Genomic DNA, 12581 nt, shown 5'->3' with positions numbered 1-12581 from the left:
CAGTGGAGCATCAATATCTCACTTTACTTGGAAAAAGAGATTGGGAGGACTGTATGGCAAGAGCCTTCTTTGTCTCCTAGAGCCTGTTTTTATCTAGCTGGCCTCAAGTTTATAACATTCTGCTGACCTGGTCATTTCACATCTTTTTGCCCATGGCCCCCTATCCAAAGTATCTGCTCAAAGGTAGCCAGAATGGACATTTCCAGTGGTAAGGGTTGATGTTATATCCTTTTACTTTTGGGAAACCTCTTGTTTTTAGGCTTATAAACAAAGCAAAATCAAAACAATAAGCTCTGAGAGTTCATTTTAGGTTTGATGGCCCCGTCTACTAGCTGCAACAACAGTGCGTCAAACTGTCATTGTTCTATAGCACTTGACCCCAAATGCCAGCCAGGTCTGCACCTGTGAAACCAGGTTGGCCATTGTGAGTCACTCTGCCTGCCACCACATAAAAGGCTAATTTCACATTCAGAATGTATGTTTTTCCCCCCAATACCAATAGCAACAAGAGTGTGCCAAAAAATTTCCCCCGAAGCTCTATTCTGTTTTTTAAACTACAGAACATTCTTTCATAGTTTGACAGTTAAAATGCTGCCGTTAATGTAATAAACAGAGAATTTTTCTAAGTAGCCTGTCAAAACAAGTGACACTTTTTTTTTTTGCTAGCGAGTCTCAGATTCAGAACAATAGGAAGTACCTTTCAAAGCAACATCTTCATTATACAATCAAATTCTCAAAGTAATCTTCTCATCAAAGAATATTGTGTTATTTCTTTCCCAGTAATTATCAGAGTTCTGCAACCTCTCTGGCAGTGGTGACTGTTATAAAATGCAGCTGTGCTGAGTTGAAAAAACTGGGGGTGTCCTGCCCTAGTTGATATGGAGCCAATGCATCTCATACCTCCACATTTCTTAGTGACTTGGCAGTTGAAGGTCAAAATTTCTTGGACGTTTAAACATGACCTCAGGTTTCCAGGAGAAAAGTGCTCAGCTGGTCTCTTCAAGGACAGCAGTGATACTGTCAATTCTTGATTAACTAAGCTTATTTTCCTTCCATATAAATAAAGTAAAAGCTCCAAAAATTATTATCAGATCAAAACAATGGTGCATATGCATGTGTATATGTCCGTGTCCATGTGTGCATGTGTGTGTGTGTGTGTGTGTGTGTGTGTGTAATTTGAAAATCTGTCTCATAAAATTAGAGTCCTTCTTTTCCACTTTCCCATCACTTGGGGACTCTCATTCCAATATAAAGAAAACCTAAGAGTACAGACTCAAAAGAGGAACTACCAGCCTAGTTCCAACGTTTGTAGTTTCATAAAAACCTAGAAAGATGGGAAAATCACAAGGGCACCCAAAATAATATATCTTGGAATTCTGGTGAAACTTGTACTTTACCAGCCAGTGATAGGCTAGAAAAGTCCAATCTTTGGAAAGTACTTTTCTCTGAAGAATCTTTGGATGCCCAGGATTATAGTTCAGTGCTAGGTAGGAGAGAAAAAAGCACAAGCACAGAATCCCATTGCTAAGGGTGACTCAGGAAACCACGTCTCACGCATTTTTTTGTGAGGGTGAATGAAACAATTAGCACGAATGTTCCTAGAATGGTGCCTAGCACACAGCAGGCACTTAGTAAATGGTGGTTGTATCTGACTCTAATTTGGGGGTGCCTCTCCCTTTGGATTATAAACTCCCCCAAAGGCAGGAACCATTTTATTATTTTTTGTAAACCTCTTTGGTACATGTTCAAAAATCTTTGTGCATAGAATGGCATCTGCCTCCCCTGAAGCAACTAAAAGCTGAAGGAACATTAGCAGAGACTATACGAGGTGTGATCAAAAGACACAGAGAATGTTTAAATTAAAAAAATGTATTACAGTAAAAGACACACTACCATTAATCCCTCTCACAATATTCCCCCTCACTTTGAATACACTTCTCCCATCATTCTTGCCACTTTCTGAAGCAGTTCTGGAAGTCCTCTTTCGTGAGTGTCTTTACTTATCCTCCATCATAACAATGCTCCATGTCACACATCGCATCTGGTATACAGCAATTTCTGTCAAATAAAAACATTACGGTGTGTCTTCATCTACTTATTCACTGGATCTGGTACCGTGCGACTTCTGGCTCTTCCCCAAAGTCAAAATGACCATGAGAGAAAAATGTTTGAATTGATTCAGGACATCAATGCAGCCATGACAGTGCAACTAAAGACACTCACGAAAGAGGGCTTCCAGAATTCAAAGTGGCAAAAACGATGGGATAAGTGTGTTCGAAATGAGGGGGAGTATTTTGAGGGGTATCAATGGCAATGTGTCTTTTACTGTAATATTTTTTAAAAATTTAAACATTCACTATATTTTTTTTTATTACACCTCATATATTCATCTGTTCATTCACCCAACAAAGATTTATTCATGGTCTACTTGGTGTAAGGCACAGAGCTAGAGATATGGTCTTTTCTGACTTCCGCACCAGGTTAAAGTCTCCTCTTCATATTATATTCCATTAACATAGACTACCTTTTCCTTTGTAGCACATAATGCAGCTGTGATAAAATGACCACTCGCACAACCAGTTGTTTATGGTCTGTCTCCTGCACTAGAAGAAAGCTCCATGAAGGAGGTGCAATCCTGTAGTCTTAACAACTAACATAGTATCTAGAACAAAACAGTGTTCAATAAACATTGGCTAAATGAATGCATGAATGAATGAAGTAAAATGAAATATATTTTTGCCTTTAAGAAACTCACAGTTTACAGCAAGCTTTCTCAACAAGGTCATTGTTTCCAGGACAGCTCCTTATTTTGTAGGGTTGTAAGTATTGGGGTGTGTTTATAATCCCTTGGGCCTAGCCACTGCCCAGTGAATGCCAGAAGTGTGTCCCCTCATGCATTGGCACAGCCAAAACATCTTCCATATTTCCAAATGCTCCTGAGAGGTGGGCTATCCCACCTCTGATTCAGAAGCATGGCACAGTGTTGGCTTGAATGAAAGGAACAGCAAGGACAACAAAAAGGGGACAGATCCGGGAAATGATGAAGTAAAAACAATGGACAATGGGAAAAAATGGTGTGGAAAAGAGAGGGGAAACAGTCTGACAGGAAATAACATCTGGCTTAGAATGGTGCTGTTCATTGGAGCTCCCCAAGCCCGGGGGATTCTCTGGTGTCCCCTTAGCCACCCACCCAATGATCCTTCAGGGCAGATAAAGCATAAATTGCCTGGGAAGATTTCTTGGATGCTACTCATGATTAGGTCAGCAAAGCTCTGGCTTTCCAGTTGATACCTGAGGTTTTCTAGTAAAATTTTGGTTTGAAGAAACAAAATTTTGAGGCAAGAAAACAAAAATAATTTTTTGTTTGAGGCGAAAGGAGCTGAAAACCATGGTTCTAGAGTTAAGGTTGATGGTGCCAACTGGGGTGGGGGAAGATCTCTAAACCAATGGTGGGGGGCATTAAGACCCAAGAGAAAGTTTTGACAAAGGGGATTGGTGTGAAAAGAAAATGAAATATGTTGAAAAGCCTTTTGCAGCACTGAGTGAGGGTAAGTGAAAGGAGAAGAATCCTGTAGAAAGGAAACAAAGGTGCCCTGAAAGCCTTTTGTGAGTTGGTGTGAGGGGCAGACACTGGGGTAGCTGGTCTGAGGGCACCTCATTTTCGGAAAGTGCCCAGTAGTCACAGAAGACATGTAAAATTTAACACTCTTGTTGAGACCCACTAATAAATGGAGGCCAGCCAAGCCAGTGACTCAAGAGTTGGCATCTACAGCTGGCTGGCACTGGCTGTAGGGTGGAGGGTGCTTTCATTTCCAGCAGAAAAACATAAGCCCATGTGGGGTGGTTTCATAACCAAGTGCCAAGTCATCCCTTATTGAAAAGGTTTCCCTGAGATTGGGACCATGACCTACGCTTCTTTGTATGGTCCACGACAGTTAGTAGAGCTCCCCGAAAAAAGAGGGGCTCAAGTCCTTCTTTCTGAATTGATCTGATTAAATAGTTCAGAGTCCTCAACTTCAGCTGGTATGCTGCTACTGAAGGTAGGGTGGGTTTCCGCTGAGTTGGAAGGGAGAGAGTGTCTCACTGGCTGAATGGAGGCCTTGAAGCATTAACGGAGCAGTGGTATTGTCTTAAGTATGTGTCTTTAATCTAAAGAGCACAAGGTTCAGAATGAGGTATAAAGGTGTACTGAATGAATGAATGAATGAATGAATGAATGAATGAATGAATACACACACAGGCATAAGTCTACGGTTCTGACATCCTCTGTTTGATTACATAAGGACCAAAGGAGCTGTGGTAATCTGGCATAGAAACAGAGCAGTTTGTTTGTCATTGACCAAAGATCATTTCACATATGAACTCAGTTTTGACATCCTGAGCCAACCACGAAAAAAAAATCTGTTTTAACTCATGCAAAATGTAAATGGAGTTATCTGGCTCAAAAATAAAATAGAAAAGAGACACACACTTCTGTGTCACCCTTCCGTCTCCCCTTTGGCCCCAGGCGAGGCCAGGCCCTTGGAAACCAGCCTCTCTTCTCCCCGCCCAGACACGCACGGCCCGGCGACCACGCAGGGGGGCGGCGCGCCCTTACTCACGGTTTCCGGAGGATCATCCTCATGTGGGCATCAGGGCCCATCTGCGACAGCAGTAGCATGGTGTCCTGGAGCTCCTCATCACATTCCTTCTTCTCCTCTTCAGTAGGCAGTGAGGCATCCTCGTGCTCGTCGTCCAAAAATCGATAAAATAAATATTTGTCTTGGAAATGGTGCTCCTGGTCCACTATGGGAAACATGGAGGCAAGTGTCAGCTGTTGCACCTCTGCCTCCCTGCCCGGTTACCAGAAACAAACGGATGGTGTCGGGCAAGAGAGTCAAGTGGCAGCGAAGTGGTGAGACTCCTCATCCTTCTCACTCTGCCTCGCCCAGGGCTGTGCAGCTGGAAGACATTGACGTCCCGGCTGCAGTCACACACCTCACAGCTCTCTCTGACCCGCCCCCCTCCTGGGCCGCCCCAGGACTCTCTTATGACAACCTGCCAACTTGTCTGACAGGAGCACTTTGACCAGCAAAAATTGCTTTGGTGACATTTTCTAGCATGTGGAACATAGGTCCCAAACTGGGAAATAACCAACTGCCAGCTCTTGCTGTATAATGGTTTTTGAAAGTACTGGCTTGAAAAAGCACACGCTGCTTTGTCAGGATCAGAACTCATGCTTTTCTTTCTCTATGTACTGGTTATAAACATGCCAGTCTGCACTTCAAAAAAGTTAGAATAAAATTGTTTGAACAAAGCTGACTAGATCAAGCTTCTAGGTCATAAGATCCCTAGGAGGGTCTCAGGTAATTTCCTTCCAGTTCTGGTTTTGAAAAGTTTTCTCTCTTGTTCCCTCTAAACAAAAAGATCTCGATCTCAGAAGGACAAAGTCAGGAAACTCGGCTCAGAACCCTTCAGCTATATGTCTTAAAGCTTTGAAGCCCCTTTTCAGGTTGGAATATCAACACTGCCAAAAGATAAAGAGAGGTGGTAAATCCTTGCTACTCAAAATGTGATCCCAGAACAGCAGTACCTGGGAGTATGTTGGAATTGCAGAGCCTGAGGACCCGGGTCCGTTCTGCTGAATCAGAATCTGAATTTTAACAAGAGCCCCAGGTGATTTGTGCACATTAAAGTCTGAGAAACACTGACAACACCATCCACAGATTCCCAGGTGTTGGTAAATTCAATGAATGATTTTAATGGTTTGTCAGTTTGGAAAAGTGGTCTTTACACAAATGGCGTGAGCAGTTCGACCACAGAGACACTCCAGTCCTGAATAGCTACTCTGTTCAAGTGCAGCCCCTGTGAATATCAGAGGCCGCAACGGCAGCACATTCCTGATTTTAAATATGGTCCTCTTGTGGGTATACAAATTGGCTCTCCCAGATAAGGCCATGGTTAAAAGGCAGCTTCTGAATTCATTACTTTCTTTCATGTCATCAGCCCAGCCCCCCATCTCACGGCTCTTCATCTTGCTCCTGCATTAGGGTTGCTATGCAGTGCTCGGAGTATAATCACACTATCAATGAACCGTGAATGCAAACTAATAAACATAATTGGAACTGATGCACTCGGGTTGCAATTTCATTTTCCCTTCATACAGTCTCCCAAGTTAGGAAGGTACAATGGTGGAACACAGCAATCGATAGCATCCATTCGCTGCAGTGCTAAATGAAGATGCTAGTGCGGAGTCCCTAAAGGGAGCATAATTCTTTCTTGCCCCTTTGGGAGTTCAGCAACAACTTACCAAGGGAAACGCACTTACTGTGTTTCCCTGAAAATAAGAGCTAGCCAGACAGTCAGCTCTAATGCGTCTTTTGAAGCAAAAATTAACATAAGACCCGGTCTTATTTTACTATAATATAAGACCGGGTATATAATATAACATAATGTATTATAACATAACATAACATAACGTAACAAACATAACATAACATAACATAACATAACATAACATAACATAACATAACATAACACTGGGTCTTATATTAATTTTTGCTCCCAAAGACGCATTAGAGCTGATTGTCTGGCTAGGCCTTATGTTTTGGGAAACAGGGTCACATTTCTTGAGGGTTTTCCGGGGACTGTGGCTCATCTTACCGTGGTTGAGAACACCGTCTTCCACCAGGACTTGCCACATGCCAACAGCCTGCGTCCGGGAGTGAACACACGGAGTCTGCTGCAGCATCCAGTCCACCAGCTCGGTACCCACACAGCATTGTCTAAGGGGAGGTGGGACACAAAGGATGGGAAATCACCCCCTTGCCAATGAAGAGGTCTCTTTTGAGAGGAGATCCTCCGAAAGAGCTTAGCGCTCTTCCACCCTAAGAAGTCTCACTGCAAACAAAGCACCACATGGTATGGCCTCGGGTTCTCAAACTCTTGTACGAACCAATCAAACCACTCCGCTCAGGAGAGAATCTTCTAAGCAAAGCTGACTCAACAAAAGAGCATTACAAGTTGCAGCACCAGGGGAGACCCAAGGACCACTAGACAGGGAGCATTATCTGGCAAGCTGAAGATCGTGGGGCCAGAAAGTCTCTCATCTTGTGCCTGTCCCAGAAAAGTCTCGGTGTACAAAGAGGGCAAAGCAAAATTCTGACTTCCTTCACCTGAGCTTTGTGAGGAATGAGTTAATGTTTGTGAGTCACTCGGCGGTGCTCCATGAAAGCCGCTGTATAAGTGCAAAATTATATAGCACTTTATATTTTCAAGTAATACTACTGAGGTTCCTTGGAGGGGTGTTGGGAGAAACAAGCAATTAGCGATGCAAATCTCTTAGAAATAAGGTCTACGTAATGAGCAACAGCACTTCTACAGAGGCTGTCATCTGCAGAGCTCCAAATGCTTTCTGTGTAGTCACACTGTCATCCCTGCGATGCCCCTCTGTGGTAAGTTGCTCAGGATGGGCAAACTACATGCATTAGTTAGGAAACATGTAATTATACACATACATTAGGAAACACTAAAAGCTTCAGTGGGGTGAGAGAGAAGGGTAGGTGTCCATGGCCTGATGGCTCAAGGGAGGAAATGGAACTTTAAGTCCTAGGGATGAATCCCAAGGGACAACGTGCCAGGCAGGAAGTCACAGAGCAGCGGGCTGCTCACAGCTGGCTCTGAGTCACTGGCAGGCTCCCTCCCAGGCTAAGGATGCCACTAGCTCTGGGGCACGGGCAGAGGCTGCGCCAAGACCAGGGAGCACCTCTCTAGTGTAAAACGAGGAGATTCCTGGTACTGTGGCCCTTTAGGAGGAGGCTTAGCCTGGGGGGAGTCATGAGGTACAGCTCCAGGCCCACAGCCTATTAGCTAGGTGACTTTGGCCAGGCTGTTTCAACTCTCCGTTTCTCAGTGTTCTCATCCGTAAAAGAAAGGAGGAGGAAAAGCTGGTCGCTAAGGCCATTTCCAGTTCTAACAGTCTAGGAACTCTGAAATCTATCAGCGCTCCTGGGATGCCCTGATTCAGGACTGCTCTAATTACAGTCTATACCCACCCAGGAGAGCTGCAAGGGACAAAGAGGCACCTAGGTACTATCCATTCTGAACCAAACGTATGACCTGTCAAAATATTCCTCTTCTAATGTGAGAATTTTTTTTTAATTAAATTTATTGGGGTGACAATTGTTAGTAAATTTACATAGATTTCAGGTGTACAATTCTGTATTACATCGTCTATAAATCCCATTGTGTGTTCACCACCTAGAGTCAGTTCTCCTTCCATCACCATATATTTGATCCCCTTTACCCTCATCACCCACCCCCCGCCCTAATGTGAGAATTTCTTAATGGGGAAGGTCTTGTCAAGTATTAAAAAACAAAAAAAACAAAACAATCCCATGTGGTTTTTAATTCAATGATTACCTTTACTAAACAGAGCACATGGAATGGAGATGATCTCAGATATCCCCTGGTGCAGGGTGTAAGGATCCTGCAGTCAGAATACAGAACCAAAGCACACCGCTGCCCACTTGTAGCTGATGGAATCACTAGGTTTCTTCTCTGTTAGTGATCCTCAGCCACTTTGCAATTGCCAGCAGATCTCTAGTGCAGTGATCCCTGGGGAGGATATTTTCACGGGGAGACTTGAATGCCCTAGTACTACAGCAATGGTACAATGGAGGTGAGGAGCAGCAGGGAGGATGAGGATGGAATGGGGAACAAGATCTGGGAGAAGAAACTCAAACTGCACCGCAGAAAAAAGAAATCATGCCCTCTGGCTTCCAGTTGAGTCCATGGGTCATTACCAACAGATCATTAATTTGTGTCATAGGGTGTGGAACAGACATAACACCTATATTTCAGGGATTTAGAATCTTAGTACTATGGAGCAAGAAAGAGATTACGGTTTCTCACTTCTAGTTTCCATTATCTGTCACCAAAGATGACAGATTTTAATGGAATTTCCCTGATGTAAGAACACTTGGAAAAGCATAATTACATCTTAAATTAAGGGGAAAAATAATAAAAATTTTAAAAAGAGAAAGGTCCTTTAGCCATAGAGATTTTGAAATCCACTTAATGAGTTAAAGAAGTTGAACTCTCTCTGGGACATGTGATCACATTTTTTTTAAACCTTTACTCCCCTTAAAATTATAGCAGTGCGTAGGGACTACGGACTCCAAAAAGAACGAGCTTCCAGGGTGTGAGGAGAGGACTGTAACCATCCAAAACGCTGGCTAGTAAATACCAACATTGTGCCTTGATGCACAATCTAGCTTCAGAGATGGACTGTGTACTAAGAGGAACGTGTTCCTGATAACAGTGACGTGTTTCTCAAATCCCACCTCATTTCCAAAACTCTGTCAAGAAGAGTCCAACTGAAAAGTAACAAATAAACTGTCAGTTTTGGTCTTATAAACATATTCATGACAAATGCAAGCAGAAAAGGGTTAGTTTGCGTGGAGTGCAGAAAAACTGATCCCAAGAGGAAGAATTTGCTTTGTATTTCCATCTCTGTTCTAGGACAAGAGACTGGATCTTGAGGCACAAATACTCAAAGGTTTGCTGTAGGGTGAGCCAAGGTGTAATTTTACAGGTTGGTAGTCACTAGAAAAATATATATTCTTTAAAACAACAACAAACCAAATAAACAACAAAAAAGAATTTACAAAGAGATGTGTGTGTGTATATATATATATATATATATATATATATATATATATATATATATATATCTCCTTCACGGTAACTTTAAAATGTGTGTTTCAGCTTTTCACTGTGTCTTATGAACTTGGTTCATGTGAATCAAATGGGCTTTGACTCACGCCAAGTCTGATGGGTTCTGAGGTCATGTCTAGGCTCAGTGGGAAAGGGTGTCTGGCTGATTGCTGAAAGAGGGCTGTGAGCCTGAATGGTGTGCCATATACAAGCCATTCTAGTTCCTAAACCTTTATTGAGTAGATAAAATCAAAAATTAAAGATCAGACATGAATTCTTAGTTCAAATACTATGGTTCAGTCACCCCAAAAGCTTCAACTAAACTGTGCAGCTCCAGTTAATCACTTTTTTAAACTGCAGCAACAGCTATAATGAATCCTTAATTCTATATGATGATAGGTATGACATGGTGCTGTATATTTACCATACGCATAATAGAATAAAATGTACATTAGAAGGTAAACTCTGTAAAGGACATTGTATATTTTTTTCACTCCTGTACTTAGAGCTCGGAACACAATAGTACCTGGTGGCCAGTAGGTGCTTAATAAATTTGTGGAGTGAATAAATGATAGAATGAATGAAAAGATCAACTGAACTTGGAAATTAACCAACCTTGGTTTAAATCCTTGCTCTGCCACTCACTAGATATATTTTCTTGGACAAGGGAAATTATTTAATCTCCCTGAGTCTGTTTTATCGTCTGAAAAATGGTCATACACCTACCTCGCAGGGTGTGGTGAGGATGAAAAGAGATAACATATGGAAAGTGACCTGGTACAGGGCTTCAAGTATAAATAAATACTCCACATATGTTAGTTAACTCTCATCTAAATACAGTTTTCCTAAAAAAACACTAGCAAACACACAGAAATACAAAAGTTTTCTTTGTTCATCACAATTAAACCAATGTCCAAGCAAATTAGTTTAGGTGTCACTACTGAGAATATTGAGGATAATTAAAGTTAAGCTGTATCCAAGACAAGCTTAGATATTCCAAAACCTGGAAGGTTATAAAACATGCTGGCCATAGATGTAAAACAGAGAAATGCAAGTTTGTTCCGATTTCACTGAACCTGAACCTGAGGGGGCCACACCCTTTGGAATTACTGCACATACCTGTATGTCTTCAGGTGGTATTTTCTATCTCGTATCATGTGAGGTGCCCGAGAGAGAATGGCATTTCGTAAAATTTTTCCAGCCCTGAGGATCTTCTCTGAAGGGACCTGGATTTTAATCAGGTGGACGGAGGGGGAGAGAAAGGAGAGTTTATAGAAGGGAAACAAACCAGATGAATCCTTAAATCACTTTCCAATCTGACTCTGGCTTGAAAAATACAACTCAGACATTTACATTGTTCACTTGTGTGACATGTCACTGTTTTGGTTGAGAACTGAGTAACCCTGAATATTTATCATCTCTAGAAAATGTATCTGAGGTTGCCTGATGTGATGCTCTGACATATGAACTGCCTCCGGGGGTTACTGATGGATCATCAACCCACCTACATCCCATTACCTTGGTAATGGTGTTAGCAGCACGAAGAGGAACGTGAGGTTCAATGAGAGGTGTCTGAAAAATAAAATGTTAAAGCAAAAGAAAATTAAACAAAAAGTTCACTAAAGAAAATTATGGGTTGGGGGATAATATAAAACATCCATTTTTATAAAACTCAAAATGGAATTTAAAAAACAAGACATAAAATCTGCCTATAGACTTGAATGCGCAGGCATTCAAAGGGCAAAATTAAACCATTCCATTTGCCAAAATTTAAATATAAATTACTAAAAATGAAAAATAAAAGATAGGAATGATTAGATGTTTGTAGGCTTAATGAGAAGAGAATTGATATCTGCTCAAAGCATAACAAACATCAGAGCAGAGGAAAAAGCAAAACAAGATAAACATGAATAGAGGTTAAAATGACCTATTTCAAGGAATAGGGATAAAGCAATGATTTAGGATGGAAATGAGCAATTTCATCCTCCCTCACATAGTTAAGATTCTTTTTCTTTTTCTGCAATTTTAAAAAGAAAGTTTTAATTTTTACATGATGCTTTTTGGTGGTTGTGTGCATTCAAGTTCCTAGAACCCAATGGTGTACCTTCTCTTTCATTTGCAAGGTGGTGTACAGTTTTCAGGATTCTGGGACTGTCAGAACAGCTCTAGGATCTAGATAAAGCTTCTGTCACTATCCATATTCTTCAGATGAAGGTGCTGAAGTGAAATCCCAGGGAAATGATTTGCTAAACAGCTACACAGTAGAGTCCCCTAGTCCTACCAAAATCCTTTCTATTTCTCTGAAACATCTGGTAGAGGCATTCTCCAACAGAGGAGATAGATTCAGTCAAAGGTGGTCGTCAAACCACCAAGACTACACTCTTTACATCATTTCCAGAAGGTAAGAAAAGATGGTAGGTGTATTTATGAGATTGCAGTAGGCAGAATAATGCTCCCCCAAAGATGTCCGTGTCCTTATCCCCAGGGCCTACGAATATATTAGATTCCGTGGTGAAAGGGACTCTGTAGATGTGATTAATAAGGATCAAAGTGGGAGATTTTCTAGTGCTTCCAGGTGGGTCCAATGTCATCATATGGGTTCTTAAAAGATGGAGGAGAGAGGCCGAAGAGTTATTAGAGCCAAGGAAATAGCAGACAGCATAGAACTCAGCGTGATTTTGCTGGCTTTGACGATGGAAGAAGCCAAGAGCCAAGGAATGAGGGCATTGTCTAGAAGATGGAAAGGCAAAAGTACATATGAGCTTTCCCCAGAGTCTCCAGAAGGAACTGATCTGCCAACATCTTGATTTTAGCCCAGTGAGACACATTTTAGACTTCGAAACTACAGCACTCTAAGGTTATTAATTTCTGTTGTTTTAAGCCAC

The 12581-nt window shown here is 41.8% G+C and overlaps 1 protein-coding gene across 6 annotated transcripts in view; it reads right to left on the bottom strand.

Moving 5' to 3' along the window:
- The window catches only part of RAPGEF4 (Rap guanine nucleotide exchange factor 4), a 278720-nt gene that overhangs the window by 72683 nt on the left and 193456 nt on the right, over positions 1-12581 (bottom strand). For 5 of the 6 annotated variants that reach the window (XM_081051093.1, XM_081051095.1, XM_081051096.1 and 2 more), the window contains 4 exons: positions 11215-11268; positions 10816-10922; positions 6643-6764; positions 4602-4785 (listed from right to left, as the gene is read on the bottom strand). In XM_081051093.1, the coding sequence (XP_080907219.1) occupies positions 4602-4785; positions 6643-6764; positions 10816-10922; positions 11215-11268 (467 nt within the window). The remainder of the gene's footprint in view (positions 1-4601; positions 4786-6642; positions 6765-10815; positions 10923-11214; positions 11269-12581) is intronic. The other variant, XM_081051094.1, reaches the window with a different exon arrangement.

This window comes from Rhinolophus hipposideros, assembly GCF_964194185.1.
Source record: "Rhinolophus hipposideros genome assembly, chromosome: 6".
Lineage (NCBI taxonomy): Eukaryota > Metazoa > Chordata > Mammalia > Chiroptera > Rhinolophidae > Rhinolophus > Rhinolophus hipposideros.
Note: the sequence above shows the minus strand (reverse complement) of the source record. Positions and strands in the feature narration are given on the sequence as shown.